The sequence below is a fragment of the Chenopodium album genome, chromosome 9 (genome assembly GCF_948465745.1).
Source record: "Chenopodium album chromosome 9, dcCheAlbu1.1, whole genome shotgun sequence".
NCBI classification, from domain to species: domain Eukaryota; kingdom Viridiplantae; phylum Streptophyta; class Magnoliopsida; order Caryophyllales; family Amaranthaceae; genus Chenopodium; species Chenopodium album.
The window spans coordinates 65,918,687-65,943,477 of NC_137842.1; the positions used below are offsets into that span (position 1 = coordinate 65,918,687).

The 24,791-nt window shown below is 36.1% G+C and overlaps 2 protein-coding genes across 3 annotated transcripts in view; one reads left to right on the forward strand and one right to left on the reverse strand.

The window, feature by feature from the left end:
- LOC145558828 (uncharacterized) overlaps nt 1–24,791 on the forward strand; it is a 159,220-nt gene that overhangs the window by 7,407 nt on the left and 127,022 nt on the right. The gene's annotated exons all lie outside the window — the stretch shown is intronic.
- On the reverse strand, nt 1,214–22,212 carry LOC145558827 (phosphatidylinositol 4-kinase alpha 1-like). Of its 2 annotated transcripts, none has more exons than XM_081620168.1 (26): nt 20,920–22,212; nt 19,900–20,241; nt 19,665–19,826; nt 16,945–17,115; nt 16,685–16,843; nt 16,477–16,604; nt 15,916–16,222; nt 14,123–14,291; nt 13,477–13,694; nt 12,580–12,738; nt 12,303–12,485; nt 10,562–11,089; nt 10,108–10,467; nt 9,582–9,796; nt 8,739–8,919; nt 8,478–8,614; nt 8,206–8,356; nt 6,384–6,650; nt 5,202–5,279; nt 5,037–5,084; nt 3,905–4,077; nt 3,630–3,825; nt 2,852–2,992; nt 2,398–2,606; nt 1,769–1,930; nt 1,214–1,696 (listed from the first exon to the last, which is right to left on the reverse strand). In XM_081620168.1, the coding sequence occupies exons 1-26, from the start codon at nt 21,901–21,903 to the stop codon at nt 1,438–1,440; spliced, it is 6,087 nt and encodes a 2,028-aa protein (XP_081476294.1). In that variant the 5' UTR covers nt 21,904–22,212; the 3' UTR covers nt 1,214–1,437. The 2 variants fall into 2 exon arrangements, with proteins under 2 accessions (XP_081476294.1, XP_081476293.1); XM_081620167.1 differs by having other exon boundaries at nt 8,736–8,919.

Consider the following 24,791-nt stretch of genomic DNA (forward strand, 5'->3'; position numbering starts at 1 on the left):
CAACATTATTTTGCAGTTCTACCATTTTAGTAACTTGTCGCAATTGTTCACCAACATTGTTTAAGAACTTTCAATTTTCATATGGCATCTAATATGTCATTTTGTACACCATTTGACGTGTTTTCTTTTAAATACCTCTGGATATACCATGAAATTTACGGAATTCCTCTTCCAAATCATGGTTCACAAAACAAAAACAACAATTCCTTTCCAATTCAATTCAATTCAAACCAACAATAGTGGTGGGATCAAAAAGTTCCATATAAGAAGGGACATATGAAAATAATAACAAGGTTACCGTTACACCACATGTACATAGGAGATCGCATTCGCATGCGTTGGAGTAATTTTCAATTGAGATTACAAATTTTAACACCAAAATAATTCACGTAACGTTATTCACAAGTAGTACTACATTTTCAATCACTATCAACCAACACACTTCACTTCACTATCTCGATATTATGGGCCCACCACTAATTAGGGAAAGATATGGCAGGCCAAAGTTGAAGATAATAAGGACATCCCAATTTATTTGGGCTTTTAAAAAAGTTATTATTTTGATGACAAAAAACTTAAAAAAAGTCTTGCCACGAGGGAAGAACAAGAGAAAATAGACAAGTTCATAAAGAAAAAGTGTGAAAATTATGTGTATTTTTGAGTAGTCATTTTCTAAAGCATGTTATGTGGTTATAGTTGTATTCTTTGAATATGAAGTTAAGGATTTAATGATTTAGGTTTATTTTGTGGTGCAAATGATGAGGGCCTCATCTTTAGTTGTGACGTTGTGTTACTGTGGTAACAGTGATCCTTGATTTGGTTGAATGCGGATAAACACAAACCGACGACGTAGTGTGTGTGAGCCAGAGTTTGGGGCGATGGGGCTTGCCTTTGACACGACCGTTATCAAGTACGTAAGCATAATTTAAAACAAAACCGCGGAGAAGACATGAGATGGTGTTATGTCAATGTGGTTAGGGGCAATAACATGAAGTCATGAAGTGTATCATTGTAACAACTCTACTAATGAGACCGAAACACATTCCCTTACCAACGACGTCAATAGCAAAGTTAGAGGATCATATATGAGCTCAAAAAAAAAAAAAAAAAAAAAAAAAAACACGGTAAAGACAAAACTAACAAAATTGTAAAGGAGCCAAAATCACAGCTCTTGTGACAAATTATTTGAAGTGAAGAAAATAGGAAAGTCATGTTACACAAAATAATGTGCATTTTCATTGATATTTGCAAAATTATGCTATCCCTTTACATACAACCACAGGAACCTCACACTAAAAACTTCTATATTTGCTAATTAAACAAATCCCTATTCTCACATTACAATACCTCGAAAAAAAATTGCAGCTATGCCACATTAGGTGACAATGCCTCAAATAAATAATATACACCTTTTACCTTTAATATACAGTGGGAGTACTACTTTTCTATACCCTGCTGCAAATATTGTATCAGATCATAGCCTGCAGTTGTCCACTTGTTATACGCATCGGTACATACACGGATCATGAAATTGGCTGCTTCACGTTCACTCATCTCAGGATGAAATCTCTTCCGTAGATTTCCAATGGGCTCACCCCTGCTGAAACAAGGTAATCCACTGTCCGCCATCATAGCTACAGTGCTTATAATCCCATCCATATGGCGACGAGCAGCTAGATAGCCCTTAACACACAATCTGTAACAAAAACAATACAAGGTTGGTAATGTTCAGATGATAAATTCAATTAGGAAAATTCTGTTTTCTTACCCCACAAAAGTATGCCAAGTTTCACTTCTCATAGTCCCAGAAGGATCAAGCAGTTGAGTCATCTCATGACTAAGCTTAAAATGAGCACTCTCGAAGCGCATGTTCCCTCCAGGAGATGTTTCAAGGATGAAACCAAAATCAATGTGAACAAGCCTTCCAGCACTGTAAAAGCAAAAACGGAATTTAGCATTAATATTGCTTCTTATGATACACAATAGGCATATATCCGAGCAAAACTAGTCATCACAATAGTAGCATGATTTTGTAGAATACTTGCAAGATAAAATTCAACTAATCTCAACAGCAATCAATATCATTTTCCATAATGAATATACCCTATTTGAAAGAGTACGAGAGTTCGGACTAGTTCTTAGTTCTCAAAACATAATTTACTCCATAATATTTAAGATGTCCAAATATCTGAAAAGTAGAATACTTTTAACCAGCTCAAGCCAACAAGGCAATAAATTTAAGGGAATTACCTTAAATGTAACCAGAAGGCCTCAGTCAAACAATAAACAATAAATGAGGAAGCAGATCATTACTTCAGAACAAAGGTGATATAGGAATATGTGAAGACATGTTGGACAGTAAAAACAACTACTATTAATCAAGCCCAGTGAACTCACCTGTCAAAAAGTAGGTTCCCATTATGCCTATCTTTGGGTTGAAGTAGAAGACTAGCTACAGCATAGCCAGCACTGCTAACAAGGAAGTTCTCCCGAGCAGCCTCAAAGCTGGGAGATCCAACTGGCCCATAATCTTGCTGAAATATCTCATACAAGCCACCATCATTGATCTCACCCATCTGGCTTCTACTCCGCGTATTAGGCACAACCTGCGAGGATTGCGAATTGCAATTATAGTTTTAACAAGCAAATCGATATAATAACTCAAGAAAGTCCTAGAAAGTATAAGACTATGTATTGAAAGAACAGATCTATACCAGTCAAATCTATATAAATTAAAATAAAAGATACTTAAGCCAACATTGTAACAGCAATATTTTTGCCTCAAAATAAATGCCAACTACTATATGGGAATCCATATAGTAATGTAAAGCACAAGTGCTGACAAGTTTACCTCTATTATTCCTCTCTCAGGACCAGTTGGGAGAACTCCATAGGGGAAAAGATAAAGATTCAGTCCAGCTGCCAGGAAAATGTCTTTAAGAAGAGCAATCACTTGTAAAGCAAGAACATCTTGCCGGCAATCATCCCCAACCTAAAACAAAATGCCCATTTTACAAATTTATCACAAAAGTCCAATCTACATACAGGAAGAACAAAATAGCTACAGCAATCATAATCAAGAATGACTGAATTGCAAATGTCTGGGCACATTAACAGTCCGACTTTACTTTAATACCAAACTACTGCAAAAAAAAAAAAAAAAAAAAAAAAAAAAATCAGTAGTATAGTAAATTTTGATGTTGTACAGCTAAAAATGTAAACTAGCAAATGAGCGTTTGAACTATTTTATTGGGAAACTTTATATTTACTAATTCAGATAATCAGACCAGGTGGAAACTGTAAGTTTTCTGCACGGTACATCTAATGACTAAATATATACCGTATTCAGCAACCATGATATTTCCACGATCCTTTGGAGAACACGAATGATTCTTACTTTTTTTGGCAGGCTCAACTTCTTGATGTATTATTCCAAAAGATCTCAAATGCTCTTGTGACAAGCTCTTTTACCAATAATTACACAGCTCATTTCAAAAATCCACATGTTCCATCTTCTAATGACAGGAAGTATTCAAACTCATCTAGATGACTAATTCAGCTCGTATATAGGAAAGAAAAGGTAACAGGACCCAACCAATAGCCAAGATAACCACAAAATGGTAGCATACCTTAAAAATACAAGCTTGAGGCTTCACGTCATTTGGACTCCCTTCTCTATCTACCACATTAAATGTGATCATGATAGGTACCTTTGCTGCTGACTGCAAAGGTATACCACTGTCAACCTGAATGCCCCTAACAAGCTTGTTGGGAGCAGTAGGCAGGTAGAGGTCATCTCCCTGCATCTCAATTAATTCTAGTTCCCTGTTACAAGAATACAGAACAATTATCAAACAGACAACGATTACCAACACAAATTTATCAATGCCAATGCACTAAGTACCTTCGTATACCAGCTCGACGCTCCTCCTTTGGAAGTGGAAAGAGTTTACCAGATATAGATGTGACTTTATCAAAGAAATCGAATTCTCTCTTAAAAATATCTAGGGCTTTTGGGCTGAAACTATCAACAATTCTCTCCCTGACTTGTGGCAGTAGGGCCAGAAATGCACTATTCTGCCGAGAGGACAAAACATGTGTCAGCTTGAACTTAGCAACCATCAGAAAATTAAACTCCAATTAATCAGACCTCTATGCTTTCGAATAAAAAATGAATGATTAAATGAAAGCTGTAAAATCAATGACGGGAACATGATTTTCCATTTAAGAAGAAGAAATACATGTTCAAATGATAGAAACAAGCAAGACAAAGATTGTATCTAGTATCTACATGTGAAAAACAATGCATCAAAAAGGGAAGCGACAAAGAGTTGAATACCTAAGCAATGAACACATTTTTCCACTCAATGAAGAAGCATCATAGCCAATAAAACTAAGTTATCAATATAAATACTTCCTCCGTTTCTTTTTAGAAACATCACTTTCTAAATAAGGAAGTTTCAATTTAGATGCATCACTTTCCTTATTAACTAATTAATTCTCTCAATCCCTCTCGTATCACCTGGCCCCATATATCTTTTTCTCTCTACCTCTATCTACTCCAAAAATTGACTAGGAGTCCGTAAAAACCAAAATGATGCAACTAATGTAACCTCTCTACCTCTCTCTACACCTAACGTAACTAATGATTACAAATTAATACTGAACTTAACTGACTAAACCTTATATATAATGATTAACTTATTTTTTCTGATTCAAACTAATTTATACTGAATAATAAATAATTACTTTTTAAGGTGAACTAAACAAGGCCTAAACCTTACAAAAAATTTGGGCATCAAGCAATCTATATCTATAGTCAAAGGGCTACACGCCTAACACTTGATACTTGGTGGTTGGTACTGAGAAAGTAATAAGGTATTTGAAAAGAGGATCAGAAAAAAACCCTATCCAACGTTAGTATACAGTACGAAACACACTAACACATACTCCGCATATTGATATGAATCAAGGCCTATACATAAGATTATAGATCACAAAATGATGGAAAAAAGAAGGTGAAGAAAGCAGAAAACCTTCTGACTGTCAGCCTCTTTACCCCCTTCTGGTTCACATGTCTCACCCTACATTATTGCATACTTCAGTTAGTTAAAAGAACATCATAAACAAAGTTAGTGTTCATAATAGGAGAGAATAAGTACAAAGTTTATAGCAGGCACATATACCCCAACTTCCAGTACCTGTAAATGCCATATGAGGATGTGAGCAAAAATATCACTTCGTTGAGCAGCTCTGAGCAAGTATCCTTCAACTAACCTCTACAAGGCATAATTTTTAAATAGTTAATCAATAAATAAAGACACATATTAAGCAAATGAATTAAAGGTATAACCAAGCTATTTCACCACAGTTAGGAAACTTATGGCTGAAATACAGAAGGTATAACAAAATCAAACCCAACAGAAAAACTTTGCCACACAATTATCCAAAGAGATGCAACACAAAGAGTCTGGACAGATTATCATTCAAAGCCGTAATTTAATCAAAAGTTTAGCTATAAATTCCAGATCAGAACATTTAAAAAAAAAAAAAAAAGAATCCAGTTTAAACTTTAGAGCAACTCCAATGGCAAGCTATATGGACAATTAGCTTGCCCATAAGTTTTAAAGCTAATTATCATTTTAGCTACTTTGATCTTTAATGGCTATCAGTTAGCTTAGTACTTAAATGAACCCCACTTCCTTAATTAAGTTTTTATATGTCATTTCCAAAAAAAAAAAAAAAAATGGCAAGTTTTTTTTTTCCAAGCAATTAGCTTGGCAAAGGCTTGGCCAAGCTAATTGCATTATTTAGCTCCAATGGTCAAGCAGTAGCTAGGGATTATTTAATATTGCAAGCAAATCCTACCTACAACCATTGGAGTTGCTATTACGAGTTATGATCTACAATCTATAAAGCAAAGAAGGCATGTAAGTGGACACCAGTAATGCAATATTTACTGTTAACTTCCTCTATCCAATCAATTAAAAATGACAATGAAAGTAGGTTAGCAGGAGAGTGTAGCACTACACAAAACTGAATGGAGAACAAGGATCTTTGAGGATAATCCTGAGTGATTAATTATAGATCTATGCAGCCGAACCCATCGTATTGGAAATAAGGCTATGACTTTGTTATTGTTGTTGTTGTAGCTCATTTAAAAATAGTCCATGAAGTGGTTTTGTGTAGATATGATTTATAGCGGACAACCGACGCTTTAATATGTCTTAAGACCAAACCCCACAGCAGCAAATAATCCAAGTCCCATAGAACTTACAGCTACATTATAGTTGAGCACTAGATATAAAAAGGCCACATTTACTCAGGTAGTAATCAATTTTACGTGGAGGGTATGACAGCACAAAGGTGAGCAGGAAACTCACCCCCTCATCATAACGGAGAGCCTGCACTAGCTGAGGCATGAAAAATGTCACACATTGAGGAGGATAAGATTCTAAAACCCTAAGCACATAGGCCATCACACGTGGATGACCCTTATATGCAGGGGTTAAGAAGTCAAGAGCTTTTGTTACTGAGCAAGCAGCCCAATGAGGCAATTGTTGCAGCAACATCGAATTGTCATCGACTGCCTTTGGGGTAACAAAGTATGAAAGTGCTTCAGGTATACATCGGAGCTCCAATATATGTGCCTGAAACAGAATACACAACAATCAATGAATAACAAGCTCAAAAAGCTCATAAATGGAAACAAAGAGACAGAGGAAAACAAAAAAAAAAAAAAAAAAAAAAAAAAAAAACACCTACTACTGCATGATTAAAGCAGGTATCCAAGAAAACAACTTTGGTTTTACAGTTAAATATAAAATAATAAAAAGATCATGATTCTGTTGATATAAATCATATAATGCATAGTTCACTTTGGCATAAATAATAAGAATACTTAATTATCTTTGGAAGTCAGTTGAAAGAAAAGTATGAGGGAAATGTGAGATAATCAGGATAGAAGAAAGTGGATAGAGAGAAACAATAAACGGAATGAGCAACTTCATAAGCACTTCCTCCGTTTCATAAAAATTGCAACTCTTTATCCAAAAAGCTCACATTTTTAATAAAAATGTTGCAATTCTTATTTTATTTTATTTTTTTGAAACAGAGGAAATGCTATTCAAAATTGGAAATCATGCAAATAAATATGGGATGGAAAATTGAAAATGATACCAATCAGCATGTTCAAACATTTTTTTGATACAGCAAAAGAATTTAAACCACGATCATTGACTCAAAAGCTCAAGACCATAGAGCCAATGGTTATAATTTTACCATACAGTGCATAGACATCACAGTTGCCTTAGCAATTCCATTGCATGCCAAACGGGACCTCACTTACCTCATCTTATCAAAACAAAACCAAAAACACAGCCCACGACGAGGATCCTGTGTTTGGCGAAATCTAGAACTCAGACTGACGTATAATCTCATTGAAGATATAACATTGAAAATGAAAAGGCATAATGTGTGTGTGTTTGTAAAATAGAACTAGAAGCACAGATCTGCTGGAACTTAGAAAACCAATAATTTTTGTAGTCAGCCAATATGTGACACAATTTCCATTCCATAACACCATATGCCCATTTGGCATTTAGCTTGTCATTGAATTGCAATAGATTGTAAAGCATATATGTCTACAAGCCAATAAAGGCCAAACCAACTGAAAGGACAGATGCCAAAGTCAAGCCTCATGAGCCAAAAACTTTTACTTCCTCTTTTTTTTTTTTTTTTTTTTTTTTTTTTTTTTTTTTTAATTGCACCAAATTCCTTTTTAGGAAGTTGCATATTAATTGCACCAATTCCCTATATGGAATGTTTTTTCACTTTTTGATTGCGTTCAAACACAAAATTCCTTACCTGCCCTTTTTCACACGTGATAACAACCAATATTACCCCACCTTTTATCTCTCAACTGTCTTTTTTCACATGGGCACTTTTGACATACTCCATCTTTACCCTTATTCTTAAATCCCATGCCCAACACAAATGGTGCAATTAAAGAAAAACGGAGGAAGTACATTACACAGAAACCACCAATACAGCTATAACACTTTCTAAAGCAATCAAGCAGCCACCATTCAATATGCTTAGACCATGCTGTAACCCAAATATAGATGTTGCTCAACTAGCAAGACAAAGGCTCCAAATCAGTTCAAATCCAGAGCAATAACCATGAGTAAATAAATAAGAACAAACCTGAACCAGCTGACTTATCTCAGCTTTCAAAGAAAGATTTGCAGGGAACCGTGACGCTAGTGACAAAGCAATTCGAGGATCCACTGAAAATGCAGTCCGGGCATACTCAACCCATTTTTCAGAGCTAATTTTAGGCCGGGTTGTGTAATCCCTAAAAAATGCATATGAAACCAACAGAAAACAATTTTAGAAAGCAATAACAGATCTTCAACTACCAAGATAGTAAGCAACATACAAACAAAAAGGAACAACTTAAGAAAAGAAAAAAATACTTTGAATTAGTGGGTTGCGCCCAAACTTCAAGTCTGTCAGCTTCATGCTGGCACAACATAAGAAGTAAATGCTTCCGTTTTTCTCTACCAACAACGTAGTTTTCCAGGCTACCCCAAACAGGATGAAAATGATCCCTCTGCAAGGAATTAAAAAAAAAGAGAGAGATTTCACATTACATGAGATACACAATGATGTACATTATGTAGCACAAATAAGTAGCTTTCAAGAGAAATATATGCTAAGAACAGCAATCATACCACCTCACCCAAAGAGCCCCCATTTTCACGTGCCTGTCCTTTTGGATCTAATGGAACACTATCCATTCGTTCATTCAGAAGAAATTGGGCGAATGAAGTAACAGATTGTGCCTCACTTTGAGCAAAATTTTTACTTTTCGTGTCGTACCATTCTGGCTCATAAGAAAACCATCCCAAACAAGCCCTGCACATAAATGTTCTCAAGTTTAAGAATGATTTCTGTTGCAAATGAAGAAAGCTTATTGTAAGCAAACTGAAATCTCATATATAGAAGCAATAAAGATGATACTCAATGACTACACCTGCAAATACCCTGACCTAAATTCTTCCAATATAAGCACTCCAAACATTTGTACCAAACAACCATCAATATTAAGACATTTAAGAAAAAGCCACCCCCCCCCCCCCCCCCCCGCGCATATTTTTACCCTTTTTGTTATGCATTTAAGACTTGTTAACCGTAGAAATGAAATGATGATTATTGCCTAAATTACCTTCTGAAGTTTTGGGCACATCATGACATTTCATTTTCCTTTCAAGAATTATTCCACTAGGAATCTAATGACTTCGGGCATTATGAGTAGTAACTAAGGCATAGTTTCAAAAATATCAGGGATGTGCAAGAATCAGTAAAAACACATGACTAAATGTAGATCCTTTGGAAATTTCTAGACCATAGAAACATTATAAAAGAAAAAAATTAATGCTGGGGCCGACAAGACAAAAGTATGAAGTAAGATTGCTTTGTGCCAGGTGTTTCTTTTCAAACAGCCAAATACATCAACTGGAATTTAGACAATTGTCCTCAGTAATACCATAAGAGAAAATTCACTGAAAGGAAATCACCTATATATCCGATCTTCCAGCAGCTGAAGGCCTGTTCTGAAGTTCTGCAAATTACCTTGTGATTGGCAAGAGCAATACTTTAGCCCAAGAAGCATTAGAGTGAAAAATGTACCCGTAGCAACAGGATGCCGTGAAAACCTCCAGGGAAGTTTGGTAGTTCCTTGAAACATCCTACCAAAGAGAAGCATCTGTTCGACACTATTATGTCTAACTACCTACATGATTCATAAAGCATCAAAGAAAATTTGTGAGTTTCCAACTTTATCAAACTGATATAGGCAGTACAGACCAAGCTGCAGAATCTTCTGCTGAATGGCATTGCTAAGTAATACGCAGGAGAAAACACTAGGTTTTCAAAGGTCGGCCACAACAAAAAATAATACAGGTACCAATGTGTGCAACAATTGTTACACTGCAAGACACAAACAGTATACGCTTTGTGCAGGGAAAAGCTATAAAGCAGTTTTAAAATGCCCAAAAAAAAAAAAAAAAGAAAAAAACTTCAAAGTCAAGCAAAAACTCCAACCTCAAATCGATCAATTAAAAATCCAAGCCATAGTCTATGAGCCATTATTTGTTCCACAGGATCTTTTTCAGGTGAAGCTTCTGGCTCTCCTGCAGAAAGGTGAGGTCGCAATCTAGCAGACGGCCCAGAACACTTGGCATCAGATGCAAAAAGGCCTCTTTTTGTATCAATTGTCCATAACCATGCATCCACAAGTTCTGCAAGGACTAAACAGCCTAACTGTGGCGCAGCTGAAACCAACCATGTCCACACAAAAACTGCAGTTTCCATAGCATCAGGGGTGCAAATGTAGGCTGGACACCAGCATAGAAGTCGTAATAGTTGCGAGAAGTACTCTGCACTTGTTTTTGAATCAGAAACCTGAAGAGATGACCCACAATATATGAAGAATGAGGACTAATTAAGTACATAAAGAATCAGTAACATCTCAAAATGATAACTGTATCAAGCATACCAAATTTGAGAGGAGCAAAGCAGTTGCTTGTGAACATGCTTCACGAAATGCTGTTTTGTCCACTGTTCCACCTTTCTCTGCAATGTTCACAAATTGTTGAAGCAGATGCACAAACTTTTGGAGCAGGATTTCATTGAAGGAATCATTCTCAGCTGATGGCTGAGAAGAAACACTGGATCGCAACCTTTGAAGTCCAAAACCTATACCAAAGCCTGTTTGTGCACCGGATTGAAATCCACCAATGCTATTATACAGTCTTCTCATTCCAGCAATTTCTCCAGCAAATTTGGACTTCACAGCAGCACTGGTAACCCCAGTACTAAGCACCTCCAGGCTAATGGCTTCTGTCAAGATGAAATTTTCCCCAGAAGCTGCAGCTGCAGCAGCCATGACTGCTGGAATATTTGCAGTTCTTGCACCAGTCCAACAGTTGTTTTTACCAGTGCCTATGCGTATCTCGGTTAATAAGGAAACAACATCCGTAGTAGGCTGTGCTCTCTCAGTTGAATTTGGTTTGCAAAGCTTTTCCTGTAAATTTATGAAATAATTTAACAAATGGTCATCTGGAATTAAGACCTTTCAGCAGATACAAAAGAGTCAGCAAAGATGTATTATACAGACTTGAATCCCTCTTGACCTACAGCAGAAAAATAACACAGCGCTAAAAGATACAACAGGCTTAGAGCATTCAGAAAAACTGAAAAAGAAGGATTAACCAATTCAATAATGCATATGTTTGCCTCATTGCCTGTGCAAAGATATACAAAAGGTTTAAGCTACAAGGACAAGAAGAGCAAAAATTTTAGATTAATTAAGATATTATCTCTAGCAATATCACCACAACAGTTCTTTTATATTGTAACAGCATTGTTGCAACTGTAGGGTCACCTAACCATACAAAGCCAAAGCCTCATGAGAAGGATAAAGGTATTGAAAACATATACTGTAGTCGATTGTACCCAAGGTTGAGTTTCAAATGGCAAGACAGTCCAACGATGTCTAACAACATAAAAACCTCCACAAATCCACAGTTTGCCTTTTTTTCTCTTAGGGCTGGCATAATTTTTCCCTTAGTAAGGGTGGAGGATAGGTGGAAATTAGATGTCCAGGAAACCAGCAGAATTTCATAAGTTTATTAGCTGGAAAAAAAAAAATTTTAAACAAAATGTTGTCCAATTTTGACATAGTTAAAAGGGGCACTAATTTTAGAGGGAATTGTTTCATCTTTTAGTGATATGGACCAAACCAAATGTCTAGTCGGACTTTCTATATAATTACTCCTTTCTTTGTTGTAAAGTGATCCCTAATTCATACTCCCTCCGTCCCAAAAAATCAAGCTAAAACATGAATAGTGAAAAAAGTCCAATGCCCACACATTCTTGGACGGGGGGAGTACAAATTAAAACTTTTGCCCAAGTTAGCTCAAATTTCAACTTCACTCACAAGTAATTAGAAGAAAAAAAACCTTACCCCCCCCCAAACACACACACGTTTTTTCCAGGATTGGACTTCAGAGGTTGAAATAAGATTTCATAATTTCTGAGACTATCTTCTTCACTTCCCTTTTATACATGACTGAAAAGCTAAGTAAAAGCACCAGTTTTCTGAAAAATACGAGGTATAAATCCCTAAAAAAGTAAAAAGGGAAATCACCAGATAATGACCCAAAGATTAGGCTGCTAACAGTGTTAAAACTTACTACATTAATATAAATATTAGAAGAACAAAGAGGACATCCAACCTGAAGAAGACCCTGGGCAGTACATGGAGCATAGGAAAGTGATATTATAATCCATTCTCTTACTACCCTCTGAAACAATGATCGGATCGCAGCAGTACAGGCAGGATCATTGACTAGTGAAGAAGATGTGTCAATATTGACAGAGTACAGTAGCCAATCCATACATGATGAATTCCAAAGGATCTGCAAAAATTATTACTATCAAATTTCAACAAGGAAAAAAAAAATCACCTTTATTATACAAGGTTAGTTGATGTATAAGAGTAAATAAAATTACCTGTGGAAACCTGTCTCTAAGTTGAACCAGCAGGTTAACAGATATATCCCTGACATGCTCTTCCCTCTGGGACATGGCTTTAATAAGAAAGGAAGCATGCACTGAGAGAGTTGAGTCTCTAATATCAGCTTTATCACCAAAATCAGATATTCGTTCCTCCTGAAATATAAGATTTAGACTTGAATGTTTAAGCAGGAAAAGTATCCCTGATTCCCTTTTTCTTAATTTTTACTCCACTGTCCATTCTTTATCCAAATAATAATAAATTGACTAAGAAGAATAGATATATAAAATAACTGTCCAAAACATATCAATCTCACCCAATTCTACAATCCACACTCTAGTAAGATTATTTACAAAAATACAAGATGGAATGGACCCAAGTGGCCCAAGCCCACTCTAGCACCTACTATCCGAACCTATGCAAGAAGAATCAAGAGGCAGCTGAACAACAACAACCAAGAAGAGCAACAACAACCTAGGCAAGACATGTGCCACAAGAAGAAACAAAGACAATCTGAATTTCTTATGTTAATGAAAAGGAGTAGATTTACTTTTTGGTAGTCAACTCTCTTTGTAGTATTTAGGGAAGAAGGAGAAGAGGAGAAGGTATGCATTTTGATGAATTAGACTTTTTAAGCTTGGTACCTTCAAGTTACTCTTAGAGACTAATAGCCTCAAGCTATTACTTATCTTGTAACCTTTGACTCAAATCTCAATCAAACTTCCAACCTTCCTTTAATCTTATTGTTCAAATTTCTTGCAAACACTAAGTCAGAAAACCAGTCTATAACACAAGAACAACAACAACAGAGATATGTTGACAGTGGAATAACAAAGAGAATCAATAAGAAAATGGAAAACGAAATATTGTAGAAAATCATTAAAGAAGATTACCAGCCATGATACAGCTGTTTCAAATGCCTTGTGGACAGTAGCGGTCAAACACTGAAAAACAGCAGGTGCAAGATTTGGTGTTTTCAAATATTCAAACACACAACTGAAGGCGCTTCTAGAAGCCGTTAACTCAGAATCACCGTTAAGAATACCTCCATTGCTGCTGAAGCGTATGATCTCTAAGAATGCCACAGCAAGCAAATACGTAGCTTTCACTCCTGAAAGCAATTTAATAGTTATAAATAAATAAATAAATAAATAAATAAAAAATCTTCATCAAGACCTCAGATTGTCACATTTTCACAGAAGAAGACTCATGGCAAAAGATACAGGGAGATGAGAGCTACCAAGCAACATAAGTAGAGTAGTAGACAGACCACTTATTATATTAGCAAGGTCTATTCTATAGAAAAAGTTTTAGAGCCAAAAAGTTCCGTAATAAGTGATCACAAAATAAGAATGTTTGGCATTTCCATGAACCATCACTCCATCATTGCCTCCGTTACTATAATAAAAAGGGAGGGGAGGTACTCAGACTTCTGAAGGAGAAATGATTCAATGTGATTACAGGAAACTATATGATCTTGATGTTTGAAAATTGTTAATTTGTCATTCACTAAATAGATATGAAATAATATTACTGAACCTGAAATTGTACTCATTGCTCCAGCATCAACTCGTCCCCCTAATGCAGCAGAAAGAGCATTTCTTTGGGTCGCAGCAGCCTTTTCATTACCGCTTCCATGACGGCTACCAGGATTGTGAAGAGCATTAAGTTCAAATTCATCTTCGAGCCACTTGACAGAACTTACAACCTGAATTAGACATAAAACATAATCATTTAGTTTTATTTAGCTCATGTTGAAAAAAAAAAATTTAATAATTTCTAGATGAATATGTAATTTCCACCCGACAACACAACCCTGTCTATACTAAATAATATAATAAAAAATAAAAAATAAAAAAAGTATACATCAGCAACAAAGAGAGAGCATAACATAAAAAAGACAGGCATTCTCATATCACCAAACACATTAACAAATTGACCCACTTGCTTTGCATCTCCACAGTAGAGCAACTGTTAAAAGCCCCAGCCACCTAAGCTATAAAGACACTAAATAGATAATACTACGTAACAAATTCTGCTCCACTCTAAGGCTTCCCTTCTAACTACAGACACTACATATTGCCATTGAAACATTCTACAACGGTATCTTCTTCACCTTGGACCCTTTAAAATGGAACCTGCAGCAACTCCAAAATAAAAAGAAAGACTTAGGACTCTCCACATGCATCTTAATACTGTATATTACTCCACCTCACAGTGAAAGAAGACATACAGAATTCCAAACTTTCAACACATTTATTGTTGAAAATTCAACAGTTGGACAGTTTAAGAAGCATTTTTTCAGATGTCCAAAAAAAAAAGATGTCCACCACAAACTTCTTAGAACGATTTGGTTCTCGCAGTGGGGGGAAGGGTGCAAAGAACCTCAATAGAATTCCCTTTGTTTAAATGATATTTAGCTTAGGTAGTATGGATGTGAGGGAGATCAAGTTCTCCTTTTCATCAACAAAATCCTATCAAAGCAGATGAGGAAGAAAAAGGCAACTCCCCAGTCCCCCATCTCATCCTTTCCTGAATTATTTTCGCTATTCCAATAAAAATAAAACAATATTAAAAAGAAGACTCCTTCCATTTGTCCTCCTACTAAAATATTCAACCAAACATAGTATACTAATTAAATATTTGGACCGAACATAAAGCAAGACATCATGACCTTACCTCATCGTCTAAACCAAAGGGTGATGAATAAAAATAAGAAGTCAATGGAAAAGAACAGAAACCAAGCCACAACTCAAGACAAATGATTATCTAAAAAAAACATACAACTCCAAGGTCCATAAAAACAAACAAACCACAAAACAAAAGGCAAATATATATTCAGAACTGGAGAAAATGTTTTGTCGGCTCATCATGAAACCATTTTCTAGCAATTTGTGTTAGCTAGGGGTAGGTTGCATGAATATGGACCTCCTCAAACCCAGCCTATGGGAAACCCAGAACTGGTGATAATTATTGCACATCAGCACAAAGGAGGTGATCCTCATAACAGCAAACTAAAAATAACACACGTTTTTCAAAACGCGATATAACAAAGAATGCAATTGTCAAACAAAACATGCACCAAATCAAACGTCAAACACTCCACACTCAGACTCATCCATCAGAGTCCATAACAATTATCAACTAATTGGATACAAATAGGTATCTTCCCTTGCAAAAGGTGTAAATTTAAAAGTCTACCAAAATACAACAGAAGACTTACACAACACACAAAGCCCCATTACAACGAAGGGAAATATTTATTAAAAAATAAAGCATATACGCACAAACTCCTAGTTTGTATATAACTCCTAGTTTGTATATCAACTTACAAGCGGCGGAGTAGCTTGAGCAATTTGCTGAATAGCTGATGCCCATTGACTATTCCACAAGTACGGTCCATCGACAGCTTGAAGTTGTATAGTACTCATGCTTCCAACACCACTCAGTCCAGTAGAGACAGACTTTGAAGGAACCTGATTTCTTTGAATGGGAGGTGCTAGTCCAAACAGAGCAATGTAGAACCACAAGTTGCGAAACAATTTCAAAAGTGAAGGCTCAATAATGGCAATTGGGTCAAAATCCAAACATATTTCTGCAACAGCAGGCATTAGAGGTCCCAGAAAGTCGGCTCCACTCCTGGAAACAGTTATTATTGCAGCCCTTTAAAACATATATTTATACACATACACTCATAGTCCCAGCCAAATGCAATGTCTACTATCATTTAACACATTCTGTTCTCAACTTTCACTCAAGCCTTCATTCAACTTGTTCTAGTCCACCATTAAGAACCAAAAATTAATTTTAGGGGATAGGGTTTATCAAAAGGATTTAAAGATACTATACTCAATCCAGGTTTTAAATTAGTAAAAAAATATATATTAAATTACCTTCCACCTTTAGATTCTGCAGCCAAACCTACATCTGAGCATAATGAGAGCAGACGGTGGCGATAGTCAGACCGCAATTTAATTTCTGTAAGACCTTGTGCAATTAATAGAAACGCTGCAGGAAGAGTCTAATAGAAAACCAGTGAGCAAGCCAAAACCTAAATAATTCACCAGACAAACTTTAGAAGTATCACATCTATAAAAATACCTCAACACGCTCTGTCGTAGCCTCCTGTGCCATTGTTTTGCTATCTGCAGATCCTACATTTGACAATTTACCCAGATAGCTTCTTGTCATCAAAACAACAGTTTCTCGGTAGGACTTCTCAAAGCCTAAGCTGGCTAATCGAGCAGCAGCATCAAGAAGCTGAAGCAATAACAAGTCATAAGCAATTAATATTGATGATTAGAAATATATCCATGCAATTTAACATAAGGTTAACTGAGACAAAAAATTAGTTGACGTACACGGAGCCGCAATAAGCCAGGAGTTGAAGCTTCACCCTCCTCCAAGCTTTCAACAAGTAAAGGCAATATCATGTCAACTATTTCTGGCTTTTTGACATAAACATTTAAGTCAGCCAGCAATCGGATAACATTCAGTTGAATTGTTGGAACAGCAGCATTTTCTTTCGTGCCCTGAATACAAGTCAAACTATATAAGCAAGAATGGATACATGGATAAAGGAGTTACAGTACAAAGAGCATAGTAAATTAAACCATAAAAAGTAGCTGCATAAAAACAACAAAGCACCATGAATTTAAACAAATAAAAATTGAGAGATTCTAACAGCTCTTCAACAACATATACAAGTAGTCTTATACTCTTTCCACACAGGAAGATACACAAGTCACGGTGAATTTATAGCACAAACGACCATCATCATTTGTCAGTATTACTTTCAGAATATTCATGATACATTGGTAAGAGGTAAAAAAACAGGTTCGTCAAAGATAAGACACAGCCTCTATCTACTGAGCAAACAATAATGTTGGTCCCACTCCCCTTAATCACCACCCCTCAGCAGCCATAAGATATACTACCGCCATTTCTAATAGTTCTTAATCCCTCCGTTTCATAATTAGAAGCCTATTTCTAACATTTATTACTCGCATAATAAAGAAAAATAGGCTTCTAATTATGAAACAGAGGGAGTAACATTTACTATTTGCACAAAAATTAAGGTAATTAAAGAAGAGTGTTGATGTAGTGAGTGTAAAAAAAAGGTGGAAGATGTAAGAAGTGTAAATAAATGGGTAGGTGTAAGAAAAAGGTGGATAAAATATTGTAAAGAAAGAGGGGTAACATAGTAAAGGAAATTTGCCAAAAATGGACTAAAGTGAAAAGGTTAAGAAAAAGAAGAAAACAGAAAGTGTTGATAACTTTCGAAGACGGAGAAATTTAATCTTAACATCATTTGTTGACCCCAAAAATTTGCTATATCACCTATATGGAATGAACAGGCAACTGAGTAGCAACATTAATAAAGGGAAGTGACCAAATGAGTAGCATTGCTTAGACATCTACCGTAGAGTATTAATTTGCCGTCTGTAACATATAAGCCTTCTTGTTGGTAGGTGTAAAGAAAATTATTATTCTATTGAGGAAGGAATCAGTTGCCAAGAAGAGGAAAAGGGAGCTAGAAGATAAAAAGTTTACAATAATCATTAAACATTCTTGATGCATTTCTCTTGAAACGAAGAAACATTAACCTTTAAGGTACTGGTGTCAAAGTCTGTCAACATGGATCCTTCAGTTGAAATCTAGCACATATAACTAGCCAAAACCCTAAAAACGTTTCTACAGGAAGCAAACCCCTATTCAAGCTACATACAAATCATAACAACCACCCAGTACTAAAAGGAAAGATGTAGGTTAATCCCTCTTTTCCTCTTTCTGATTCACTATTCAGTCCTACACAGGCAATCTTGGAGAAAGCGATCTTTTTCCTCACTTCGACAAGCCATCATAGCACAGCCCTTAATAAGACAATACACAAATACTTGAGCCTTGAGGGGAGACCTTAGATAGCATAACCACAGATCACCAATCGTTTCCTTAAGTCCGACTGTAACAAGCTGGAACATCTTTGTTATCTTACACGCTTGTTGTACTCCCAATCACAAGGGATTAATAAAATCAGTGATCATAGTTTAACCCTCTTAGACATCATTTTGGTTGAATGCCCAAGAGAGCAAAAGACATGGTGGATATTCTTTTGTCAAAAATCAAAATAGATGTTTGTCCTTCTTACAACAAACATAAACCTCAAATGCAAGTTTTATAAGGCAACATACATGTAACAAGAGCATTCTATTCTTAATCACTGTAACAGTATTCCAATACTAGGTCTTCTATTCTATTATACATAAGCGGAAGTAAAGATGGATCTGGCCATGCCGGGTTGTACCTCATGCCAGACCCACGTGCTTTGGGGTTAGTTAGGCCCGGTCCATGGCTTGGCACACAAGTTACGAGCGTAGCGGGCCAAAGTTTTCAAAAGGTTGGCCCGTGCACAGCCTAGGCCCTCATGCCGGATCGAGTCAGGCTTACGTGCCTAAGCAAAATTGCATTGATTTTAGCATGCTTTGTTGTGCCAGGCCCGACCATGTCGTGCCTAATCGTGGTTCTCTCAAATAAAGGCGGCCCACGGCCCACATGCACAATTACGTGCCATGTCGGGCCTACATCGTGCTCGTGCTGTGTCGTGCTTTTTTCGTGCCGGGCCTAGGGCCGGCCTGGCAGTGCCATCTTTAAGTGGAAGTAAAATAGAAAAAAAGGAAGGTCCCCTTTAAAATTAAGAAAAGGGATGTGAAATTCTTTCTGTTACCTCTTTCTTAGTTTAAAGGGGGTATAGAATAGCATAAACAAACATCCAAGAAGTATAATGTCCGTTCAATTTCAAAGTCAAAATTCATTAAAAAGCTGCAACATTTATGTTGCTGCATTAGAAACTGGTTAGCTTAACATTAACCAGCATAGTCATAAAAGCAAAAACAAAATGATGGCACAAACATTAAAAAAACAGCTAGTAAAAGATCCTAAATAAATAGCCTGAATGGCAGTACCGCAGTACATTTTACATGCATCTGCATTTGGATGCAAGAAAACAACTTAGGTCATGCAAGAGAATAACTATGCCCTTGTCACCTAAAGCATATGCCTCAAAATATGCAGTACGACTAACCTCTTCATCATAGTCATTTCTCCCACGGATACTGGTAGCTAGGCCCAAGATGAAAGTGTCAACAGGAGCTCGGTCCTTACTCCAGCCAAATTCAACAATCTCACAGCATGTTCTGAGGACACTCTCGAACATAGCTCCCTGACTACTGCCCCAGGTGTCTGCCTGTCCAGAATATAAACATCACTACAAACTACAGTGAAAAAGATTTAAATTTAGCTGATGAAATTTGAGTTACCTGTGCACAAGCAGTAAGCACCAAAGGTTTAAGACGAATCAACAAAACTCGCAACAGTTGTCCACCACGAGCTGTTGCTATCTGAGCAACTCCAGAGAGCAAATAGCTGAAATGATCTTCACAAAGTCTGAGCTTCCTCCAAACAGAAAGTAGACAGGCTTCTGCACCATCTATCATCAATGCAAGGGTCTCAAGCAACAACCTCTTTGTCGATTTCACATCACAATCAAGCGAAGTGAGACATTTAATTTTCAATCTAGCTGCAGCTCGATAAGCAGATAATTTGGCATTTATTCGAGCTTTCAGAGTTTGACCATTTTCTGTCCAATCCCTCTTCCTTAACTGCCAATAAAGTAAAAACAATTCAGATTAACCATTCCATACCACAAAATTACACAAAACAGCAAGAGCAACCCAACACTTCCAATGAGTACCCCACTTAGGACTGGTAAGGATGGTTCATAACCTTTCACTGGGCCAGTTAACACAAAAGTACTTATTTTATGACACCAAAAAAATGCCAAATTAAATACTTCAATAAGAATTGCAAGATGTAAGATTGTTATGGTATTCCTTGCAACAGCTTAAAAAGATTAGTACATCAACTCAAGTGAGTAAAACCTCCTATGTTAAAACAAAATAATTCAGGCGTGCATAAAGACTATGGAGAGGGGGGAGGGGGGGATTGAGGGTGTCAAAGAAGAAGGTCTCACTTCATAGTAAGTGTTTACATTTGCTGAGCCGTCCTTGAGGTTCATCTGGAAAGGTTCATATTAATGCAACAAAACATTCTATTCAATCACTTTTACTTTGTTCATGAGATTGAAAATCTTTCATTGCCCTCGAAATGAGGTAACATATCATAAAAACTCGTTTACCAACTTATATTAACAAGATGAACACTTCCAGTAGAATTAACTTCAATATAATCTCTACTGATCACTCATTCCTAACAAGAAACATACAATACCTTTGAGCTCTAGCATCTAGCAACAAAGCATCAATTTAGAAATATTATACCTTTAAAAAGGCGGAGGATGACTGAAGCTGCCTCTTAGCCACTAACCGCACTTGCTCTAAAAGCCTATGATCAACCTCAACTTTATTATCCAAGATAAACCCAACCAATTTAAACAAAATCTCCTGCTTCTCTAAACTCTCTACAGACTCTTCCTCAAAATTGGCCACCTGCCTTCGAACAAGACCTTCGCCGTCCATATTCGAAACAATGCTGCTCACCCCATTCATCTCAGACACACGAGACGAAGCCGTGCTCACAGCATCATCAACCACAACCCGTGAACCACCACCAGACGACATGGAGAGCTGTCCATGATCATTCATAGGACTCGGACTATCATGAGGGTGAAAATAATTCAAACTCGCCGGAGAACTCTGAAACGACGAAGTTCCTGATGCAACATTAACATCCCTAGGAGAGCTAGGATAAACAACAGCAGGCACATGTTCTATCAATAAATTGATCAATTTCTCAGCATCCAACCGCGAAACAGGCGGACAATTCTCCGACAATGACATTAAAAACGCCTTACAAATCTTCGAATCATCGGAATTACTACCATCATTGTTATAAGCATTGTTAAAAGCAGAAATTACAATCTCTCCTAAGAATCCGGCAACATCATCAGCAAACTCCTCCGACAATTGAGCGGCATTAACAACGTAACGAAAGAAATCAGAGTAAAACGAAGAAATTGAATCATTACCAAATGACTGAGGCCAAAAAGACAGCCGAAATGACGACGAAATTGATCGAAGAAACTCAACAACAACATCTCGAGGACGATTATCGGGGAGATTAGGGCACTGCGAGAGAAACCTAGCGACGGCAAGAACAGCATTGAGCTGAGATCGAGAAATTCTCGGCGATCCAGACGACGGAGACTCATATGAAGGACAACGACCACAAATCCAACCAAGTTTCTCCTTAAATTGCTCCGGATTCTTCGCAATCAAGTCGCAAAGCTCTGTTAAAGCTTCCATTGATGATTCAACGAAGAATAACCTAGAAATTGGTGCAAAATTGGGGGAAAATTGTTAGGGTTGATAACAAAGATCAAAGGAATTGGATCGCATGAATGAAATTGGGGGAAAATGTGGAGGAATGAGCTAGGGTTTAGGGAGAAGATATTGAAGAGAGAATTGAAGAAGGTGAGGTCATTTTCATGGCGTTAAGGTATGGCAGTTTTCTGCCATTGTTTTATGGTTTTGATTATTGGGAGGAGGGAAAAATGGAGGAGAGAGAAAGAAGGAAGGAGGGAGAAAGTGTTGTTAAAATGAAAGCACGATATGATATGAGTTAACGACTTGTATTACTTCCCTAATTTGTTATGACACGTTGTAAGAAAGTGGGATAATTATAAGAGTATAGAATACAAATCGAGATTAAATCTTGTCTACATCATATTATTTCGGTTGGTATAAGTTCTTTTATAAAGTATTTTTCTAAACAGTTTAGTAATGGATCGAGAACATAGTATAAGTATAAGGAGTATAAATGGGAATTAAAGGAAGGTAATTGGAGGTAAAAAAATGGATAGATTAACATACATAGTATAAGAAATTGATCTCTGCGAAAAATTTGAAAAGAAAACTCGTCATTTTTACACCCCTTCCCCTTTCTTTCCCACCCCTTTCCCCTCCCTTGCCCTTCTTTTCCTTCACAATTATCTATCCAAACACATTGTTGATGTTTTTATGAACAAGAATTAATTATAAGTAACATAATTAAGGTGAAGAAACAAAGTCTTAGTAGCAATAATAGAATATCACGTTACAAAATCAAGTTTTTACTAGCTTTGAGTTTATTTGATTCCTCTAGATTAATCGAACTCGAAAGTAAAGTGTGCTTATCAAAATAAAATTTTCATTAAAGGACATGTATTAGTTCGTGAGACCAATTATTGATCAAGCTAAGTCTAATATAAATGTGCATTTGGTAATTAACCTTGTAGCAAAAGTAAGTTGGGTTGTTAAAAATATAATACAATAAAGTCATAACCTTAATTAGATGAAAAAAAATGTTTGTTAAATCGTATGAACAATTATTTTATGAGTTTATTACTCAAAATTGAGAATGATATGTATTAAGTTGACAAACACTTTTTCCTCCAAAAATATTTAACACGAGTTTTTATTTATCTTGGGGTGGCAACTCCCACCAGCCACCCAAACTATAGCTCCACCACATTTATGAGTGTTTTAAAACCTTTTAATGGAGTTGTGGGATCAATTTTTAATTGAAGTTTTAACAATTCTAAAAACAGACATATATAGCACCTGTTCGTTTACTTTATTTTTGCTGATTTTGTAAGGTAAAGTGAAAAAGAGTTGTAGTTTAGATGAAATGGGCCAGGTGCAATTAGCATACTTTAAATTAGGGTTAGTTAATTGGATTAGTAGAGTGAGATAAAAAAATACTACCTCCGTTTTTTATTAGTTGACACGTTTTGACTTTATCAAAATTCACACAGTTTCGTTACGGTTTCAATATATCAACTTTTTATAATTTTTAATTATCGATAATTAAAGATATTAACGATTGAAGTCGTGCATTTACAAACGTGACTAAAGAAACGTGTCAACTAAAAAGAAACAGAAGAAGTTTGTAATTAGGGTTGAAGGCAGCGGCAGAGCCACCAACAAGTGATATGTGTATTTTGTACTTTGGCCCCTATAAGAAACTAATGAATAGCAAATATTCCAATGCTAGCTCAAAGCTTACTAATTTTGGGTGTTAATAATTGTCAGCAACTTTAGGAAGAAAACGATTAGCAGGAAAAATCATATATAGAATTTGCAACATAGGAAACTTTAGAGATTGATTGAGAGACGTGACCTAACTAGGTTAAATATTTGTTAAATAAATTAATAAAACAATAGGTGGATTTGATATATTCACTCATTATCGATATACATGTATGATATATCCATAAAAATATATCATGTGCTCAACTTTGATTATAGTAGAAGTTGTATGACTATATATTAATAATGATCATACAATCATAGGATTATTAGCTTACAAAAAACTACGAGGACTTATTATTGATCATACAATCATACTGATAAAATACTATACAAGTCCATACTAAATATAAGTACAATGCAAATCAATAATTCAATACAAAAACTAGAACCAATTCAAACAACCATTATTTTATTTATTTATTTATTTTTGGACAGAAAAACTACCATTATTAAAAACAAACCTAAAACAAGAACTAATCGAGTGGTTAGAGGAGCTTCCCTCCCGATTCCAAGAGATCTTGGGATCGATTCTCATCCCCGCCCTTGTGGCTCTCCAAACACACACACAAAAAAAAAAAAAAAAAAAAAAAAAGCATCTGTAAAAAAACAAAAGCAAATTCATAATTTTCATCAAACGAAAAACTGATCTGATGAAGCATAGCATTGCATACCCATTCATAAAATGTTTTGAACATCGAACTGACCATTCGGTTCAAGTTGATCGCACAATGCAACATATGCATAACACAATACCCGATTTTTCGCCCCGGTTCGATGAATACCAACATGCTTGCAAAAATATTTCAATTGCTCCAAAGAACAACACCCTATTGTTTGACTTAGAAACAAAAACAACCAATTGATAGATCTCTTTTTCTCGGCTAAAACAGGCTTGCAACTTTCTTTTGCTCCACAATGTTGGCAGGTCGGGTAATTTTTCCAATGATTAGTCCATTGGACGGGTGCACGGTCGTGCCACTCGTCTTGTTTTTCTATTACAATATTGGAAACCTCTAGAAACTTTTCATTGAGGTCATATTCTACTTCAAAACTTGCATTACATTTTTTGCATTGCACTTCGCCTGAGATGGTTTTGATTTCGTTTTCTAACAAATATTGTA

What these genes read in the sequence shown, in the direction of transcription:
- LOC145558827 (XM_081620167.1), bottom strand. Translation starts at nt 21,903, where the DNA reads ATGGAAGCTTTAACAGAGCTTTGCGACTTGATTGCGAAGAATCCGGAG. An exon ending in GAAATGACTATGATGAAGAG is followed by an intron (nt 17,116 to 19,664) that starts GTTAGTCGTACT and finishes ACTTGTATTCAG; the next exon opens with GGCACGAAAGAAAATGCTGC. An exon ending in GGGGCTCTTTGGGTGAGGTG is followed by an intron (nt 8,615 to 8,735) that starts GTATGATTGCTG and finishes AATTCCTTGCAG; the next exon opens with AGGGATCATTTTCATCCTGT.